This window comes from Herpailurus yagouaroundi, unplaced genomic scaffold (genome assembly GCF_014898765.1).
Source record: "Herpailurus yagouaroundi ecotype Mexico unplaced genomic scaffold, PumYag 141, whole genome shotgun sequence".
NCBI lineage: Eukaryota > Metazoa > Chordata > Mammalia > Carnivora > Felidae > Herpailurus > Herpailurus yagouaroundi.
Genome location: NW_024412396.1, coordinates 2724896 through 2744036, shown reverse-complemented (window position 1 = coordinate 2744036; position 19141 = coordinate 2724896). Strand labels below are relative to the sequence as shown.

The 19141-nt window shown below is 52.9% G+C and overlaps 2 protein-coding genes across 4 annotated transcripts in view; both read left to right on the top strand.

Moving 5' to 3' along the window:
- Positions 1 to 4864, top strand: part of SLC7A8 (solute carrier family 7 member 8) — a 52463-nt gene extending 47599 nt beyond the window's left edge. For all 3 annotated transcript variants that reach the window (XM_040476668.1, XM_040476669.1, XM_040476670.1), the window contains 3 exons: positions 467 to 616; positions 2219 to 2396; positions 2900 to 4864. In XM_040476668.1, coding sequence (XP_040332602.1) covers positions 467 to 616; positions 2219 to 2396; positions 2900 to 3063 — 492 coding nt within the window. In that variant the 3' untranslated portion in view covers positions 3064 to 4864. The remainder of the gene's footprint in view (positions 1 to 466; positions 617 to 2218; positions 2397 to 2899) is intronic.
- Positions 4865 to 9592: 4728 nt separating this feature from the next.
- On the top strand, positions 9593 to 11787 carry CEBPE (CCAAT enhancer binding protein epsilon). Its single transcript, XM_040476667.1, has 2 exons — positions 9593 to 10648; positions 11275 to 11787. The coding sequence occupies exons 1-2, from the start codon at positions 10139 to 10141 to the stop codon at positions 11608 to 11610; spliced, it is 846 nt and encodes a 281-aa protein (XP_040332601.1). The 5' UTR covers positions 9593 to 10138; the 3' UTR covers positions 11611 to 11787.
- The last annotated feature ends 7354 nt before the right edge of the window (positions 11788 to 19141 follow it).

Here is a 19141-nt window from a genome sequence, read left to right as displayed (position 1 = left end):
AATGACTGAGGAGAAGAGATTGAGGGTAAGAATAAAGCTTTAATCTGCAGTTAACAATCTTCCCTAAGGGACTAAAAACAAAACAAAACAAAACAAAAAAAACCAGCTTGAGCTACAACCAAGGAAGAAATATAAATGAGACCAGGGCAGACATAGAGCCACTGTCGCCAGTGTGGCCAATCCAGTTGTTTACAGCCAGTATCTGTTCTGATTGGTTAGTGCCCATGCCATACCAGTGCTTAAATATTTTTATTATCACTCCTGCAATAAGAAAGAACTTACTGGCAACGAAGGTGTTAGCAATGGCCAGGGTGACTAGGGGATGCTGTAAAGTCTCAATTTTGAGACATTCATCATAAAATGGTGTTGTCTTCCTAGAGGCAGAACAGTCCCCTGACCTGTAAATAGCTCCTCCAGTGTCCGAATATCTTTCTGATTACTGATGAGTTTCTCCCATTCTCTACAGTGCATCTCAACCCTGCTGATGCTGGTCACCAGCGATATGTACACACTCATCAACTACGTGGGCTTCATCAACTACCTCTTCTATGGAGTCACAATTGCTGGACAGATAGTTCTTCGCTGGAAGAAGCCTGACATCCCCCGCCCTATCAAGGTGCTGCCCTTGGGACCCCCTCCATCTCCTCTACTGGTTCTAGCTGCAGCCCAGATTTTTAAATCACCTTGTTATCAGCTGCTGACCACAGATCATAATTTCTATGATGGTAGCAGACCCTCTGGGAAGCAAGGGTTATGTATAAATGGGTCAGCCATTTCCATTTTCCACTGGAGACAGGACCAGAACAAATTGCAGCTGGAAGAATAAGTTAGATTAAATGTACTTTCATCAGGTCATTTCTTTGTTTCCTATGACTCTTATAAACTCCAGTTGATTTTTCCAGACTCCCTTATCTCTCCAACATTTCCCTGAATCTGCTGGTCTGTCCAGTCTCCTCCTTATCCCTCCAGATAGCTGAGTTTACTTGAGCTATGTCTCCATCCCAGAATGAGTTTCCTTCTCCCATCTGCCTATCCAAATCCTAACCATTTTCCACATAGGCCTCAAGTTCCTCCTCTTCCCTGAAGCTTCCCAGTCCACCCCAACCCTCCATGTGCCTCTCTTGTTAAACTACTAGGGCCCTATAGGTAGTAGGGTGCTTGGTGAACCTATTGATGGCTACACGAGATAATTGTGTGGTGGGAATGAATGGGGTTGCTCAGAAAAAAATATGTGAGAGCACTCTGGGTTCTCCTGCAAATTGGAAGAATAGAGTATATCCCTGAGCTATTTGAACAATCCTATTCTAGAAACAGAGAAGACTAGATCCTTCCAGAAGATTCTTCCAGCTGAGGAATTCCAGCTCTCCACATCTGTTTTCCACCACCACTTTCCTACCACTCTTAGAAAGCCTGCTAGAATGACAACGTAGAATAACCCATCCCTCCCCCAACCCTTGCATACCCTCTGAGAAGAGATGACAGGGAAGAGAAGGCAGCTGAATCTAGAGTCTTGAAGAAGACTCTACTGGGAACTCCCACCTGTGGCCAACCAGATGGGATGAAGCCCATAGAGCTGATGCTTCTTTTTGAAAAAACTGAGGCCCCTGACTGTCTTATACTATGGTAGGTTTCCTGATTTCTTGGACCTTGGCAGATTTATCTTCTCAAATTGCTTGAGAGAGACACATTGAGACTGATCCTGGGATTAGATCTTTCACATTGAGAGGGATGGACATTTGCCCACATGGTGCCCAGATGAGGGCCCTGCCTAGAACCGGGCAAGGGTAAGGAACCTGACAGATCCAGGCCAGTTCCTTCTTTCCTCTCCCTCATTCCTCCACTTCTCCTCCACCCTAGGACCTCAGCAAATATATACCAATATACCAGCAAGCTTATCGATCCCCATGGGCTTCTATTATTGCCACAAACACATGGCGTGGATGACAAGGTGTTGTTGCATCCTTCCCTGAAGAGAAGATCCAGTGAAAATCATTCCTTCCCTAGTTCCTCTCTCCTATTCCTGTCCCACTACCCAAGTTCACCAACATTTGTTGACATAGCACTTGATCTGTCAGGCCTAAGGGTGTGGAAGCCACAGAGCTGAGTGAAGTCTACCCTTTGCCCTCAAAGATGCCTCCCTGTAGGTTGAGAAGAAGGAGGATGCCCTGATCCTGGGGCCCCTGGGGTCCACACAGCTAACAGCACCTCTGCTCCACAGATCAACCTGCTGTTCCCCATCATCTACTTGTTGTTCTGGGCCTTCCTGCTGATCTTTAGCCTGTTGTCGGAGCCTGTGGTGTGTGGCACTGGCCTGGCCATCATGCTGACAGGAGTGCCCGTCTATTTCCTGGGTGTTTACTGGCAACACAAGCCCAAGTGTTTCAATAACTTCATTGGTGAGTTGTTGAGGGCACTGGATGGATAGAGGGCCTTCTGGTCTGGACTGGGTCTCCTGGTCAGGAGTCCTAGGCTGGTCCACAGAGCTCCGTAGTAGAAGACAGGATGAGAAAGGGTGGGTGCCTTCCCAGAAACCTCTGAGGAGGGGAGAACAACTGAGGTTTGCACACAGACCTTAGACCTATAAGAAAATAGGCAACTTGACAGCCATCCTGCAGGAGCTGCCTGAGGTAGAGGCCAGGGAAGACCCTGGAACTGGTGGTCAGCAAGTGTAGGGAAGGTGCAGGACTAAGGCTTTTATGGGAATGGGCAGCCAACAAACAGGCTTCCCAGAGACAGAGGAGGTGGTAAGGTGGCTGTCTCCTGGAATGGAAGTCTCCTAAAGGTGTTGGCAGCTCTGCTGAGTCTACATCTGGGGCAGGAGATCTGGGCAGGGCCATAGCCTGGTTGGCTGTGTTGGTGGGATGCTCAGCACTGACCTGTTCTGTGTAACCTCCCATAGAGCTGCTAACCCTGGTGAGCCAGAAGATGTGTGTGGTTGTGTACCCCGAGGTGGAGGGGGGCTCAGGGACAGAGGAGCTAAATGAGGACACAGAAGAACAGCGGCAGCCCATCTACCAACCCACTGCCTGCAAGGACAAGGACTCGGAGCAGCCCCAGCCCTGAGGACCACCATCCCCTCTCAACTGGCTTCTTCTTCCTATACCCCCTTTTTGCCCTCCTTCCCGGGCTAGGTCCCACCCCAACACACACACACACACACACACACACACACACACACACACCCCTCTGCTTCTGTCAAGCAGGGGCAGGACCTGGATATGGGTGTAAAAAACTATAAACAAAGACACTGACATTTGTACCCAAAGAACCAGCTTCTTACCACCAGGGCCTATGTCCAAAACCCTTGTGAGGGTTTGCTTCAAGCAGTGGGAGGAGAGTGGAGCTGCTGGGGGTATCCTACAGGGCCTTCCTGTACCGCCCTGGGGGCTCAAACTCTCACTTGCCTCCTCAGGAGCCCAGTTCAGTACTGCCTTCCCTCCCCATTCCTGAGCCCAAGGGAGGCCTCTGCTCAGAGAATTGGAAGCAACAGTGAGTCTTTTGGGGCGGGACAGACTCAAGCAAATCTGTCATCTTTAAAGGTCAACTGGAGAGACCCATATCCCTCTCCCTTCACTAGGGACCCAAGAAATCAGAGAGATGCTTCCCTCTGTTCTCTCCTCTCCCCCTCCCCGTGTACCTCCCCCCACCCCAGCTTGGGCTCCCTGGCTAGAGCAAGGTTCCTGTTGGGACACCACCTTCCTACTGAGCTAAGGACCAATGAGCAGGAGAACTGCCCCCTCCCTCCTAACCCCAAGCCAGGCCTGTGGAAGAGATTGGGAAAGGCTCAAATTGCAGAAACCCAGCCCTGGCCCTGTCTCCTGCATCCTGACCCCCATTTGGTGCCAAAGCTTCCTGAAGCCAGAAAGTCTTGTTTTCAGTGTAGTGGACATTTTTCTCCTGATGGCAAAGCTGCTCAGCTCCTCTTCCCTCCCTACTCCCACGAGAAGAAGCAGTCACTCCATTATCCCTGCAGCCATGCCCCCAACATGCCCCCTGCTGGCATCCCCATCATGTCCTTTTCCTCCTCTCTGGCCTGGCTCTGGGACCAACCAATGTGAAGGCTCCCCAAGCCCTTCAGGCCTGAAACCCAAGCCAAATCAGCCTTAAGTCACCTCCCATCCAAGAACTGGACCTAAAAATACTCCCTGATTTCTAACCCTCAGGACAGACCTGGTATGAAAAGCCTTCCTGGAATGGAGGGTGCTTTCCCACCCACCCCCCAGAAGTGCCCATCCCATAAGCTGGAAGACTATTTGGGGAGAGAGTGTCTTCTGAAGGCTAGTTCATCCCTCCTCCCCCTACTCAGATACCCCCCATTTTTGGTCCCACCGCTGCCTGTCTTTAGACAGCCTCCAAGACAGGATGAAAGGGCAGTGGCAGAAGGTACCCATTTTGGAGACACATTCTCTATGGTATGTGGACTTCTGGCCATCCTGTGGGCAGAAGCTGCCTTTCCCTGCACTCCAGAGGAAGGCCACCATGTTTGCCCTTCCTGCCACACTTGCTGTGCTAAGGACTAGGATCTTTTCATCACAAAGCAGGATCCCCTCTTTCCTACCTCCCTGTACCATCTGCTTAGACTAGAACACGTGGGGAGTGCTCCTGGCTTGCTTGGCTCCACCAACTCCCCACCTGGCCTGCCTGACCCCCCATTGGTGAGCTGCCAGGTTTGGTTTGAGTTCTGGTCCCTTCCAAGTGGAGGGCAGGATAGGGCTGGCCCCTCAAGGGTCAGGGAACCGTCCTCCTGTTCTCTGTTCTCATTCCTCCAACCTCCATCCCTCCTTCAATTGTTGGGGTTGATTTGTTTGTTTGTTTCATAAAGTGAATGCCTTACTTTTTTGGATAAATATTTTTGAAGGTGGTATTTCTATTTCTTTTGGATTTTTTACCCCCCCCCCCCCCCGCGCGGCGGGCCCGCCTTAGTTATACCTGAATAATAATCTTCTGTCGTTGAGTTGGTTGAGGGTTAGAGTTCGGTTTGTGGAGGGTTTTTTGTTTTTGTTTTTTCTTTTGATGTAATAAAATTTTAAATGGAAATGAAGTTGTTGGTGGTAATAACTCAGTGATCTTCTGAAACAAAGTCCCCAGGTGTTTCCTATCTCATGAGGATGCTTTGGTTGTCAGCTTCACCCCAGAATGGCCCTTGCTCTGTTCCAGGGACTCAGTGCCAGTACAAATACCACCTCTTTGGGTTTGTTGTTGTTGTTGTTGTTGTTGTTGTTGTTGTTGTTTTAACTCCCTCTCGTTTTGAACCAAAAACTTTCTCATTGCTTCAGTAAAATCAGAAAGTGTTAAAGTTCCTACTTTACCGAGAGCCCACAAACTAGCTGGGAAGAAGAACCTCCTCACTGCCCAGTTGGGGACATGGATGACAGACAGCACTAAGTTGAGTGGAGGGAGGCAAAGGCAGGGTGGTTCCCCAAGGCCGGATCAGCAAAGGCTTCTGGCACCAGGACAGCTGGCACCAGGTGGGAAAGGAAGGGACAGGCTGAGCTTGTGGAGAGATGCCAGGGAGACTTAGGAAAACACCCAGCCAGATACAAGGGGTTTGACAGGAGGGACTAGGAGGTGAGACACAGTCCCCCTCAGTTGCACAGAGCAGACTGAGAGGACCGTGTCTAATTAGAAGACTAGGAAGGCTGCTGAGTGAGGACAAAGGAGGGAGCAGGTACAGTAGGAACAAGTTCGCCTGTGCTTTGGGTTAATTGCTGGAGGAAGTTGATGGGATTAGGCCCAGTCCTTGCTTGGAGTGCCTCCTTTGTGGGCAGCCTCCCAGCTGCCTGTCCTGGGGCTACATTACTCCAGAGCCAGTACTTCTGGCAGACACGGGCAGGGGAGGGGGTTATTAAGACATCACCCTCTACCATCTAGGACACGTGAGGACACAGGCAGGCAAAATGCCTCCACTCCCAGTCCTGGCCTGGCCCCAACACTCCTCATTTATGGCTGGCATTTCTTCTAGACTCAGACTGGAGGTGTGCCAGTCACAGGGGTACAGATGCTTGGCTCTGAGTCCCAGGTCAGCAGCCACTAAACAGCTTGTGTCCTTGGGCAAGTCACTTAACCTATATAGCACCTTTAGAGAAAAGGAAAAGAAAAAAAAAAAAAGGATTAAACCTATTCTCAAAGAGTCCTTCAATCTCCCAGCCCAAGGTTGTCCCCAGAGAGCAAGGGCAAAACTGGGCAGAGGCCAGTCTTGTGCAAGAGGCTTCTCTCCAGGACTCAAATCCACCCTTTTGAACCCCCTCTGCCCCAATGCACATACTTTTCCTTCCCATGGCTGCCAGTATATTCTCCATGTTGCCTCATTCCAGCAAGTCTGGCCCTTCCCAGTCCCCTCTCACCCTGTGGAGACACTTGTTCCTATCCACTGCCACCATCCCCCTAAGGTGACATTTGCTGACCTTTTTAACCTGGTCAAATGGGAAAATGTAGTCTCCTCCTGGGTAACATGCATTTATTTTTAACCTGGGCTTTTACCCTGTCTTAACCCTGTTAGTCACTTTAATGGTAGGAATTCAGATGCTCTGACCTTAGGGACTTTGGAGGTCACTGAAATCATAGCTGCTTGAGCATTCATTTGTTAGTCGCACAACATATCTTAGAACCATCGTGTCCAAGGGGTTTGTTATATGCTATGAGAATAGCAAACTTACTCCTGAATTTTCCAAATCAGCACAGATTTCAAATACTTAGTCCCGTTGACTCCATGAAAATATTCATACTTGACAATCCACCTCTACTAATTATAATTCAGGCAATATGGTCAGCTGAAGAAGTCCAAAAAGTGGATCTGACCTTACCCTCAAGGAGCAAATAGTCTATGATGGAAAGAAGGCACATGACATGTACATGTGCACTTTCGGGCATGGCTGATTGCCCACACCAGGTGGACTTCAAGCTGAGTCCACCAGATCCCCAGAACCTGTATGGTGCCTGGTGCCTACATGCCCCAAAATACCTGTCAAGTTAAGGCATCGGATGAGGCTACAGATAGTTTGTCTACTTAGGAGACACAGATAAACCACAAGAGGTGGTCAGAGGAAGGGCAGAAGAAGACTGAACATTTACTGATAAGTTGCTCTCTATACATTATCTTATTCAAAGTAATTAAACAATCCAGCAAAGTAGACTTTACTACTGCCATTTTACAAGTAAGATTAAGTAACTTGCCTGAGGCCCCCCAGCTGGGAAGTGACAGAGGCAGGATGTAAGCCCAGTTCTCTCTCACACTTGACTGCCATGTTTGGCTGCCTCCCTGTTGGAAGGACCTGGTGAAGGAGGTGACTTTTGAACTGAGGCCTATTACAAAGTCACTAAGATAATATATCATGCATTGTTTCAGTTAATGCAAACAGGTAGCAACTGAAGCAGCACAGGAGGAAATGATCCTGCTGGCCAAGGAGGCTTCTTTCCACTCCTGAGTAACTCCATGGAATCCAAGAAGCCCCCCTGCTCTTAGCTGGCACTGCCCTCCCCTCCTCTGTTCCTGTCCAGTACCCACTCCTCCCCTGCAGGGACATCCAGAATGCAACCTGCCCCACCCCCACCAAGCCCCTCGGTTACTGGGAAACACTGATGTCAGTACTCCAGCAACGTCAGCCACCAGCCTGGGAGGTGAGAGACCGAGATCACTTATCTCCTACTGGCCCCAGCCTTTCTCATTTCCTGCCAGCTCTATTTGCACACTTCCCTGCTTCCTCCAGCGCCCCCGCCCCCGCCCCCCCCGCACTGGCGACTGGGGACTGACACGGTCTCTCGCTCCCCTCAGGAGGGCTGACTGAGGGCAAACATGGCTCTCTGAGTCACACAGCTCCCCATTTCCACACCCCTTCTTGCCTGGGGGTTTCAAGAACTAGCCTACAGCCCTATCCCCCAGGACCAATACTGCATCCTTGTGTGACCTTGGGAGGTTTGGCCTTTCAGCCTTGTTTTCCTCTTTTATAAGGCAGAGATAAAAATACCCTCTGTCTTGCTTACCTTCCCCCTTAACTCACAGGGAAATGGTCAGCATGGAAAAGTAAATGTTTCAATGATCAAAAAAGCGTAACCCCAGAAAATGCCAGGCCTTAGCCATCATCACTATTCCAAAGTCGGAGAGGGCTAGAATTTCTCCTCATTAAGACAAGGCCCTGGCCCCAGTCCTCTCAGGCCACCCACCCTCCCGGTAACTACACTGCAAGCCCCCACCCCGCGGTGATTCTTCTTCCTCCTTCTGGGGGCCCAGCGGCGGCTTGCCCTTGTCATGGCTGTGGGAGGCTGCCCTCTGTCGGCCCCCGGATGCCTGACCACAGCAACCCCTCAAGTCCTGAATTCTGGACCAACATTGCCACCTGGTGGTCAACAGAGGCACTCCTGCCAAACTGAAGTACTTCAGCTCTGGTACCTGTTTGGCCCAAGGTCCTTTGAAAAGGAGATCAGATAGAAATCTCCCCATCTGGTCCCTGAGATCTGTCTCCAGGATACACGCAGATCTCCCCATGCCAGGACAGGGCTTTCAGAGGAAGTACCTTAAGCTGTGCCCTTGGAGATGGGAGGGAGGAAGGAAGATGCTAACTAGCCTGACGGGTAGGCAGCCATGTCTACATTTGCATACTTTATTTTAATGTTCAATGCCACACATATCCCCTCTGCATTTGCCCTGGCCCTTAATGTACCCTACTTATCAAACCTTCTGGCCTCCACAGGGTACTCACAGCATCTGCTGGTGATAAAAGAGTTGGTGACACATTTCTGTGTCCTTTCCTTTTCTGGACCTATAGTCCCTTTTGTAGGAGAAATTCAATAGGTAAGCACAGAGCAACTGCAATACCTCTAACAGGAGAGAGTGGGGAGTTCCCAGAGCAAAAAGAAAAGGGAAGGGAGAGGGGGCTCAGCATGAGACAAAACGTGCCGAGGTTGGGCTTCTCCTGGAAACCCTGCAACAGAGTCCCAGGAAGAGGTGATGACACAAAGAGAAGTCTTCTCAAGACTTGCAAGAGGAAGTGGACCCAAGAGACACGCATCGAGGTCAGAGAACGGCTATGCAGAAGGAAAGACAGCAAACCGAGCTGCAGTGAGTGCCTGAGCCCTGCGGCACAAGGCACAGGAAACAGGGCAGAGCCCCAGGACCAGATGGGGGGGTGGGGGCACAGTGCCAGCCTGAGGCTCTAGCAGTGCAGGGCAGCTGGAAGAGAGAGCACTGGAGTCACTGGAGGAGTGCAGCTGTTGGCTCCTGGGTCAGCAGCCTGCCTGATTCTGGGGCACGGGGCCCAAGTCCTGAGCAGGTGCCTCAGCCAAGCCTTGGCAGTCAGGGATAGTGCCAGGCTGCAAGGGCTACCCAGCGCTGGAAACATAAGAGGGTTCGGGCTATTGCACAAAAACTTAGCAAATGCTCTGCACCACAGTGCAGGCTTGGTCCCAGAACCTGTCACTACTTCGTAAACCCCTCAAACAACACCCCCTGGCCTGTACCCAAGAGAATGCCCTGGGAGGTGGGGCTACAAAAGGAACTGACTCCCCCTGGGGGTAGGTGGAGCCCAGCGCTGGGTTGGGGGGGTGGGGGGCAGAGAGGGAGGCGTGTCAAGGGAGGAGCTCAGATCCGGCTGGGGTCGGCACTGGCAGAGGGTTTTCTCTGTTCATTCTGACTTGGCACCTCATCTGCACAGAACTTTTTAGAAGTCGGAGGGAGGAGGACACTCAGAGTGAGGTGTTACCCTCAGGGAGGACTCTGGAATCCCCTGGACTCAACAGGGAGGGGGGAGGCATTCCCAGAAGCATCAGCTCCCAGGCGTCTGAGAACCCTGGCTTGGACCCTGACCAAAGAGTGCTCCCAACTGCTAAATAGGCCAGGGGCCCCCTTTCTCTAAGCCCTGCATCCCTTCCTCCGGGGTGCGCCCTGCCCCTCCCTGAGTCACCCCAAGGAGAGAGGAGGAAAAAAGGGAAGAGAAAAGAGGCATTGACTACTGAGGAAGGAAAAGGAAACAGCAGAGGAGGGAGGAGAGAGGCCACACAAGAGTGGGTGACAGAGGAGTAAGGAGAGGGCAGATCTAGGGCAGATCTAGGGCAGGGGGAGATAGGGAGAAGGCAGGTCGAGCATCCCAGAGGGTGCCCCAAGAGCAGGGCTGCAGGGGCGGGGAGCTGAGGGGGCGGGCCGGCCATGTCCCACGGGACCTACTACGAGTGTGAGCCCCGGGCTGGCCAGCAGCCACTCGAGTTCTCAGGGGGCAGAGCGGGGCCTGGAGAGCTGGGGGACATGTGTGAGCATGAGGCCTCCATCGACCTCTCCGCCTACATCGAGTCTGGGGAGGAACAGCTCCTCTCTGACCTCTTCACTGTGAAGCCAGCACCTGAGGCCAGAGGACTTAAGGGACCTGGAACCCCTGCCTTCCCCCACTACCTGCCGCCCGACCCACGGCCCTTCGCCTACCCGCCACATACCTTCGGCCCTGACAGGAAGGCACTGGGGCCTGGCATCTACAGCAGCCCAGGGAGCTACGACCCCAGGGCTGTGGCCGTGAAGGAGGAGCCCCGGGGACCAGAGGGCAGCCGAGGGGCCAGCCGTGGTGGCTACAATCCTCTGCAGTACCAAGTAGCACACTGTGGGCAGACGGCCATGCACCTGCCCCCAGCCCTGGCAGCGCCCAGCCAGCCCCTGCGCGTCCTCAAGGTAAGAGCAGGTCAAATCCCGTCCCTGGCACCCAGGAGCTGGAGAGAGGCCCGTGCTGGTGCAGGACTCTGAACTCCCCGCTTACACTAACCAGTCTATGTTTGATGTTGCTGTGTGGAACTGACCCAGCCCAAAGCCCTCTGTGCTCACCACCACGCCCTCCCCCCCGACCAGGACCCCTCTTTGCTTCTCTGTGAATTCACGCTTATCCTAGACCCTACCGTATGGTTGGAACCCAGTGTGTCCTGCAGCCCCTGTGGCCAGCCGACCTGCCCTGACCTCAGGTCCCACCAGCTTCTCTGCTCTCCATCAGTCCTTTCCTCTTGTTTCTCTGCCACCTGCTTCTAGAAGAGAAAACACCTACTGGTCGTAGGACTAGAGACTCGAGAGAGACTGAAGGAAAGTGTCCTCAGACCCTGTGGGAACATGAAAGGAAGTTTTGGTCAGAGCGGGGGACCCTCTGCATGTGGCAGGGCAGTGGCTGTTCTCACTGAGAGCCAAAAGCTGGCTCTGGATCCCGTATCTCTTTGACGCCCAAGTGTGCCTGTGCTGCTGGGATTCCTGCCCTGCCTCCACTCTGCTTCCTGGCCAGAGCCTCACCTCTGGTCCTTCTGTGTCCCCTCCAGGCCCCTGTGGCCGCCGCCGCACCCCCCTGCAGCCCCCTCCTCAAGGCGCCATCCCCAGCTGGCCCCTCACACAAAGGCAAGAAGGCGGTGAACAAGGACAGCCTGGAGTACCGGCTTCGGCGGGAGCGGAACAACATTGCTGTGCGCAAGAGCAGGGACAAGGCCAAGAGGCGCATCCTGGAGACGCAACAGAAGGTGCTGGAGTACATGGCAGAGAACGAGCGCCTCCGCAGCCGCGTGGAGCAGCTGACCCAGGAGCTGGACACCCTCCGAAACCTCTTCCGCCAGATCCCTGAGGCTGCCAACCTCATCAAGGGCGTGGGGGGCTGCAGCTGAGCCCAGCTGGCAGACTGTGACACCAGCCCCCGGCCTGACCCTGCTGGGGCCCTAGAGCCCTCACAGGTTGAGCCTGAGACATAGACCGTGGACAAATGGCAGCGGGTGGCAAGGGAAGAGGGCAGACCCCAGCATGATGATTCTATGGCTGAATAAAATTGCACTATGACTCAGTAATGGGCCTGCACACTGGGCCTTGGCCTTCTCCAGTGGCGGGGGGGGGGGGTTGCATGTGTGGCATGGGGGCCTCAAGGGCAGGGAATGCATATGGCTGGGTCTGTATACCTCTCGGTTCCATGCACAAATGAATATCCAAGAATACAGATACACTGCCCACAGCTCTCCCCTGACACGCCACACGGCCAAGCTGCGTGTCTGTCACTCTGCTCCGCTCTCCCCCTGCCCCTAGCCCAACCCACTCTATCCTTCTGAATAATGAAGGCACACCACCCCTACAATCCCACAGGACTGGAACAGCCTCTGGATGTTTCCCTAACAGAGTTCTGTGTCTTGTGGGGGGATCCCAGCACCTCCCAGTCCCTGTGTCTAGGCCTGCTGACCCCAGCACCTTGATATATAGGTCTGGGAGCTCCTGTCAGCTTCCAGATGGCTCTGCCACATTTATGGTCCCCTAGCTCTTAATCCAGGACTCAACTTTTTCTCTCCAGTTCCACAGCTTGAGCCCACCAGGCTGACAGCCCCCCCACACATGGCTCCTATCCACCCACTCCCTCTTTGCCCCTCATTCCCTGGGGCTTGAGTTCTCCAAAGCACTAGAATCTGAGTGCCTGGGGGAGGACTCCGTTGGGAAAGGCCTGAGACCTGTGTGTATGAAAGAAAGTTGATAATGACAAGATCACCTCTGTCAGTAAACCCCTTGGTTTTGTTGTTGTTGTTGTTGTTGTTGTTTAATGTTGATTTATTTTTGAGAGAGAAACAAAGCATGTGCATGAGCAGGGGAGGGGCAGAAAGAGACGGAGACACAGAATGTGAAACAGGCTCCAGGTTCCAAACTGTCAGCACAGAGCCTGACGCCAGGCTCAGACTTGCAAGCCGTGAGATAGTGACCTGAGCTGAAGTTGGACACTCAACCGACTGAGCCACCCAGGCACCTCTACCAGTGAAATCCTTTGTGCAAAGTATTCTTTCTTGCTAGAACTCTAGCCCTCTTAAGAGGCTCCAGTTGAATCTCCCTCCGGTTCTTCCAAGTTGTATGACCTGAAGCAGTGACTTCCCTCTGTGCCTCAATTTCCTCATCTGTACCATGGGAGTAGGATTAATACCCATCTCACAGTGTTGTTATGTTCATAGATAAACAGGGCCTGGCACATGGTGAGATGAATAGTTGTTATTATTCCACTTTACTAGAACTGGAAGGACCTCAGGATCTCATCTAAACTTCTCATTTTGTAGGTGAGGAAACTGAGGCCTCAGGAAGAGAAAGGGACTTAGCCAGAGTCACAGGATTGCTTAGAGGCAGAATCAAAAACAGCTCCACAAAAATCACAGATCTCAAGAGGTGCTGGAAGAGACCTCAAGAGATCGGCTGGTGGGCTTTGGCCTCAGACAAGCAAGATAGTGCGAGCCACATCTTACAGATAAAGCCAGAGGGGATAAGAGACATTCTCCTGAGGCTCTCTCAGTCCCTTTGCTGTGTCATTACACGGCACTTGTCTCTACTCCTTGCTCACACCCTCCCCACAGAGGCACATAGGGTGGGCCTGAGAGTCCTTTCAATAAGTAACCAGGAATTATGGGCACATGAGAGACATAAGACACAATAGGGGCTAGAGTCTCTCCTGGGCCGCCAGTGACTTGTAGGCCACTGCTGAGAAAGCCCAAGTTAGACACTAAGGAATAACTTTCTGACAGGTGGAAAGACTGAATCTTCCCAGTCTCTCCCTCTCTCTCCCTTCCCCTCATCTCCACATCCCCAGGGGCAGAGACTTCCTACATCTTGGGCATCCGTGGGCAGCACGCCAGCCTCACCCAGGACTCAGTCCCTTTTCCTGCCTTTGCCTCTGTGTCCCTCAGGCATCCTGTCCTACATCTCTCCTTGGATCCCACTGCCACAGATCTGGTCTGCACAGACAGATCTGAATGTCAATAGCTGGTTTATTCCTCAGCTGTGGGGCCTTCTGAGTTTGTAAGGGGGAGGCGCCAGTCTCTGTGGATGTCCGGGAGAATCCCGCACCTTCCTTTTAGCCCAGGGGGATGGGGTTGCATAAGGGGGGTTTGTACAGAACATGGTAAGTGACTCAACCTCCGGATTTCCTCCTCTCAGCTCAAGACCACTGCCCCTTGACTTATTTTCAAGGTTCTGGGTGATGGGACCTGGGTTGTTCAGCACCAACTCCGTGCTTCTTTCCCACAGCTCTGAAATGGGTCTCCGCCCAGCCGTCCACCATCCTCTGGGCAGGTGCTTGGCACCAGGGCTGGAGAAGGGTCCCAGCGCCGCTGTGAGAAAAGAACACACCTGGTGCCTGCGTGACAAGGAGTGTTGAGCATGCCCCAATGCTCTGGCAGATCACATCCCAGGGGGATGACACATAGCCAGGGGTCACACTTTCTGAATGAGGCTTCTAACCTGACCTCCTCTGGTTTGGGCCAAAGTAACTTATTCAACAAGTATTTGTTGAGCATCTGTCCCTGTGCCAGGCTCTTGCCAGGTGTTGAGAACACGGTAGTGACCCAGACAGACCCAGCTCTTCACTGAAGGAGTAGGAAGAAAAGGACAACAAGCGAGTGCACTATCTTCCTTTGCCTTTCTAGGTGCCCCCTACCCTTAGTCATCCTGCTGTGTTCCAGGCATGACTGGACGTTGGAGAGCAGCAGGAGGGCACCCTCTGTGCGGTAGGGGACAGGTGCTGCCCAAGGCTCTCTTTCACAGGCTCCCTGCCCTTATGGCCCTGGGGGCTGTAATGGACCCTCGCTGCAGCTAGCCAGTTTCTTCATCTCTCCTTGCAACTTTCCCTTAATCCCTTCAGTCAATCCATTAATACCTCCATTTGGGGAAACCAAATGGATAAACAGGGAGGGAGGTTATTTTATTTATTTAAGAAAAAAAACTTTTTGTTTGCATGTATTCATTTTTGAGAGACAGAGCACAAGTGGGGGAGGGGCAGAGAGAGAGGGAGACACAGAATCTGAAGCAGGCTCCGAGCTGTCAGCACAAAGCCCGATGCAGGGCTCGAACTCACAGACCGCGAGATCACGACCTGAGCCAAAGTCAGACACTTAACCGACTGAGCCACCCAGGCGCCCTAGGAGGGAGGTTATTTTAGCTGGGGTGGTCAAGGAAGGCTTCTCTGAGAAAGTGACTGGAGTTGAAACCTAAAACATTTCAAGGAGGAGGCAGATGTGCCAAACTGGGGTGGAAGGGTGAGCAGAGGGGAGAACAAAGGTGAAGGCTCTAAAATCTGGGTGATCAAGAAGAAGAAAGCAAGCCAAGTGAGGCTGGCTGAATGGAAAGAAGAAGGAAAGGGGTAAACAAGAAAGCACCTCCCTCTGTCTAGAATGGAATTGCAAAGGACTCTCTCTCCCCTTCCCATTCCCTCTGTGGGACAGGACAGTCCCTAAGAAACTGAGGTGTCACAGACAGCAAGCATCCAGCACCCAAACCCCTTCTCCAACCCACCCTCACCCCCCAAAGCAGAGCTGCCTCAGAGAAAGAAGAGGCAGAAAGAAGTGTTCATCCTTGGGCTGCGGTGACTTTAAGAAACCAGCAAATCAAGGTCCAAACAGCACACACATGCGTCCCATTGCTTTAGCCTCCACAGTGGGCTCAGGCCCGCTTTTCCTTCATGAGCTGAACTAGGGACTGGGATGAGAGTGCTGAGCTGAGAGACAGGACCTCAGGCCCCTGGGAAACGGCTGAGGAGAAGGAACGCTACTTGGTGATACCGGGAAGAGAGAGGAAGCTGCCCAAGGTGAGGCAGCCAAGGTCAGTCCTGCAGTGGCTGCTTGTGAAAGCTGCTCCCCTGCTCAGTGCACACCTCCCCACCCCACCCCCCATGGATTGCCACACGCCTGGGCCCCCAGGGCCCCCATCCCAGTGTTGCAAGATCCCGGTTGGGGTAGTGGGGGTGGAAAGGGGCCTCTTCACCTCCACCCCTACCCTGTGCCAGCCAGGGAGGGGGCTCTGGGATGCAGGGGGCTGTATAGGAGATGCTGAGGCAACAATAGCCAGGGCTGGCTGAGGGCCTGTGCACCTCCTCTCTGACAGGCCAGTCACTTCCTGTCACCCTCGCTGGCCCCTGGCAAGCAGACCTCTCCTCTCAGCCTGCGCTGTTCCTAAGTGTGAATGGTTATACTTGGGCAGGACTCCTGACTGGACTTTGTCAGCTGCTCCTATAAGCAGGCCCAGCCCCAGAGAAACTTCCTTGACTCATGAGAAATTCCCTGAGGCAACCCTGCTGGGGACATTGTGGGAAAATGGCTGCAACTGGCCATCAATTCTGACTTCTGGAAGTAGCAGAAGGGTCCTAGGACTTGGGAAAAGCCAGGCTTCCTAACAGGGAGAACCCCACCTACAGAGCCATAGCCTCCCCCTGTGGTTTTAGAAACAGAGATCTAAGGTAGGTGAAGGCAAGCCATAGGTAGAATGGATCCCCCACACCCCAAAAGCCAAACTTCAACCCAAGGCCCCAAACTGTCCAACCCTCTGTTGCCCCCCACGCCTAGCACTGTTGCCCCTGGCCAGGCCATCCAGCCCTGCTGCAATCGGGACGGTTTGCAAAACGCCTGCTAGCTCCCGCTTTGTCACCATCTGAGGTTAGGACTGTACTTGGGAGATAAGCCCAGGCCCCACCCGCCCTCCAGAGCGAGACTGCTGGCCTGCTGCAATCGGGACGGTTTGCAAAACCCCTGCTAGCTCCCGCTCTGTCACCATCTGAGGTTAGGACTGCGCCCTAAGATAAAGTCTAGCCCCGCCCACTGGCTCTGCCTTCAAACTTCTCAGGCAGCATGGCCAAGAGACAGAGCTCCTGGGAAGCCTCACTCAGGCCCAGCACCAGCACAGAGATGCCTTCTGCCTGGTCCTCCCCTCCCTACCTTTCCCCTCCATCCCCAGCCTCACCTCTGCACGTTGTCATTACCACCCTCTCCCTGCACTGGCCATCTGCTCTCTTCACCTCCCATCCCCATCCTTCCTTCCCCCTCACATCCCTCCCGTCTCCTCGTCACACCCATTCATGTATTCATTTGCTCAAAGAATAGTTATAACACCTACTCCAGGCTGGGCACTTTGCTTGTTCTAGAAGCTACAGGATACACAAAGAGAATAGTCCCTGCCCTCATGGAGCTTACAGATTCATGAGGGGGCCAGACATAACACCACAAATAAATTGATAATTCTAAATGGGCAGTGCTATGTGGCAAAAGTAAAGGGGCAGCTGGGATGGATGTTACCAAGGGCACCTGACTTAAAGGTGAAGGTCAGGCAAGGCTTCTTCAAGGAAGTAACATACAGATATCTCTAAAAGGTGAGGAGTTGGTCTGGCAAAGAGCAGGGGTTCCCAGCAGATGGAGAAATGTATGCCAAGGCCCCAGGCAGGCCCTTCCTGGTCACTGACAGTGGCTGGGGGACAGACCAAGTCAGAGAGGGGCTGAGACCAGATCTCCCTCTGATGGGATCCAGAGCATCAGAGGCAGGAACCACCTCCCAAGGGAGGTGGACATTTCCTCTCCTCCAAGGAGAAAGAAGGGACAGCCGGACAGCAGCAGACACAGATACAGGCACAGGTAGGATGTAGCAGGCTGTGGCCAGTTCTGTCTGTTTTCACCATGAAAAGAGATGAGTGTCATCGATGAAGCAGGAGGCTCTGAGAAGCAGGCTTCAAGGTATAAGACCTCAGGTGATGAGAGGAAAGAGGACTGAGATTTCTGACTGGAGAGCATGCCTCTGCTGAAGTCAATGATGACAATGGAGTGACAACAGACTGTTCTCCTGGGTGATTTCCCTCTGTGGTCCTTAGCTTCTGGGGGCCAGGGTAGAGAAGTCAAATGTTGGGAGGCAGGATGGACAGGATAGACAGTGAGGGGGGGGGGGTACTTCGAAGGAGGGATTTAGTGATGAGCATGGAACCCAAGGCCGAAGATGAAAAGACAGGAAGGGCCAGCGGTCCTTTCATGAGCCCCTAGAACAGCTGCAGTAAGCCTACTTGAGCAAACAAACCGTAAGGAAAGGAGATCATATCAGACAGCACGATGTTTGATTCAGTTATTTCATAGGTGCTGCAGTTTCTGGTGATGATAAGGCTCCCGGGAGTGGCTTGTGAGGGTGGAATGCAGAATGTTAGAGATGGGAGAGTGAAGGAACTGAGAGGTCAGTGTGCTGGACAGAGCATCCACACAGGCACCACCACCACCAAGACATCCTCTGTTCAGTCCCATCCTCTCCCACACCCCGCCCTCGTCCTAGCTGGCTTTCCCTTCCTCCCCTTCCTCCTCAGCACGTCCCTCCCAGTCTCTAATTTCCTCCCTCTGCACCCTCTTCTCACCTCTTCCCCTCTGGGATCTGCCCCACCCTCTCCCATGCCTCATCCTCTTCTTATGCTGCTTCCCTCCAATCTCCACCTATTCTCCTGGCCCCCTCTTTCTCATCCTGCCCCTCCAATCGATCACGATCATGCTATGCCCTTGAGAACACTATTGCATTTTGGGTTAAACGCCACACTCACCACCTACTCACTTTGCCTAATTTTGCCGTGCCTCGGTTGTAAAATTGGGGTATTTATAATAATACGTACCCTGGAAGGTTGCCAAAAGGAATATGTGAGTCTAAAGTACTTGGAAGATGTCTGGGCACAAAGGGAATGCTCCAATGACTGTTATTCTCACCCTCTCTCCTTTCCTCCTCTCTTTCCTCCCAGCCACCTTCCCACCTCCATTATCCCTCTGTGCCGACTTCACACCTCTTCAAAGAGGCACAAGCGAAATCAGACTCAGCCCCTGCCCACAGTCTAGCAGGGGAACAAGCACAGAAATAAATGTCAAGAGAATATAATAAGTGCTAGATGCGCAAGAGCTGCTATTGGAGAACAGGGGCTATGCAAACCACCTCTGCCTGGGGGAGTAAAGAAAAAACTCAGCAGGCGGATACCCTCTGAGCTGGCTCTAGGAGGATGGGGAGGAATTTGCCAGGCAAAGGCAGGACAGAGGTATTCCAGCAGAAGAAACATGAGGTGTTTCTTGTGCTGTTTCTGCTGGAAGGTACGAAGTTCTGCATGCGTGTGTGAAGAAGTTAGCCTGACCCCCGGCCCTGGTGGGGGTGCCCCTCCTCTGCGCGGCCATAAGGGGGCAGCAAAGCATCAGGAGCGGCTGCGGAGGGGCCGGCAAACGGAAAGCCACACAGACCTGGACTCCCTTGCCCCAAGCCTCACCACAAGGGTTTTCCCCAAATAGGCTGCCCTGCCAGGAAAAAGAGGGAGTCTGATAACGTGCAGAATAGGGTTTGTCTTAGAAAAAGAACAAGAGTCCCCTAAAGATTTGTACACATGTTGATAAGAACAGAACAGCTCTCCACCGAGTT

Excerpts from the sequence above, each read along its gene's own strand:
- CEBPE (XM_040476667.1), top strand. The coding sequence starts at position 10,139 with ATGTCCCACGGGACCTACTACGAGTGTGAGCCCCGGGCTGGCCAGCAG. Across the intron at positions 10,649-11,274 it reads AGCCCCTGCGCGTCCTCAAG|GCCCCTGTGGCCGCCGCCGC; the intron begins GTAAGAGCAGGT and ends TGTCCCCTCCAG.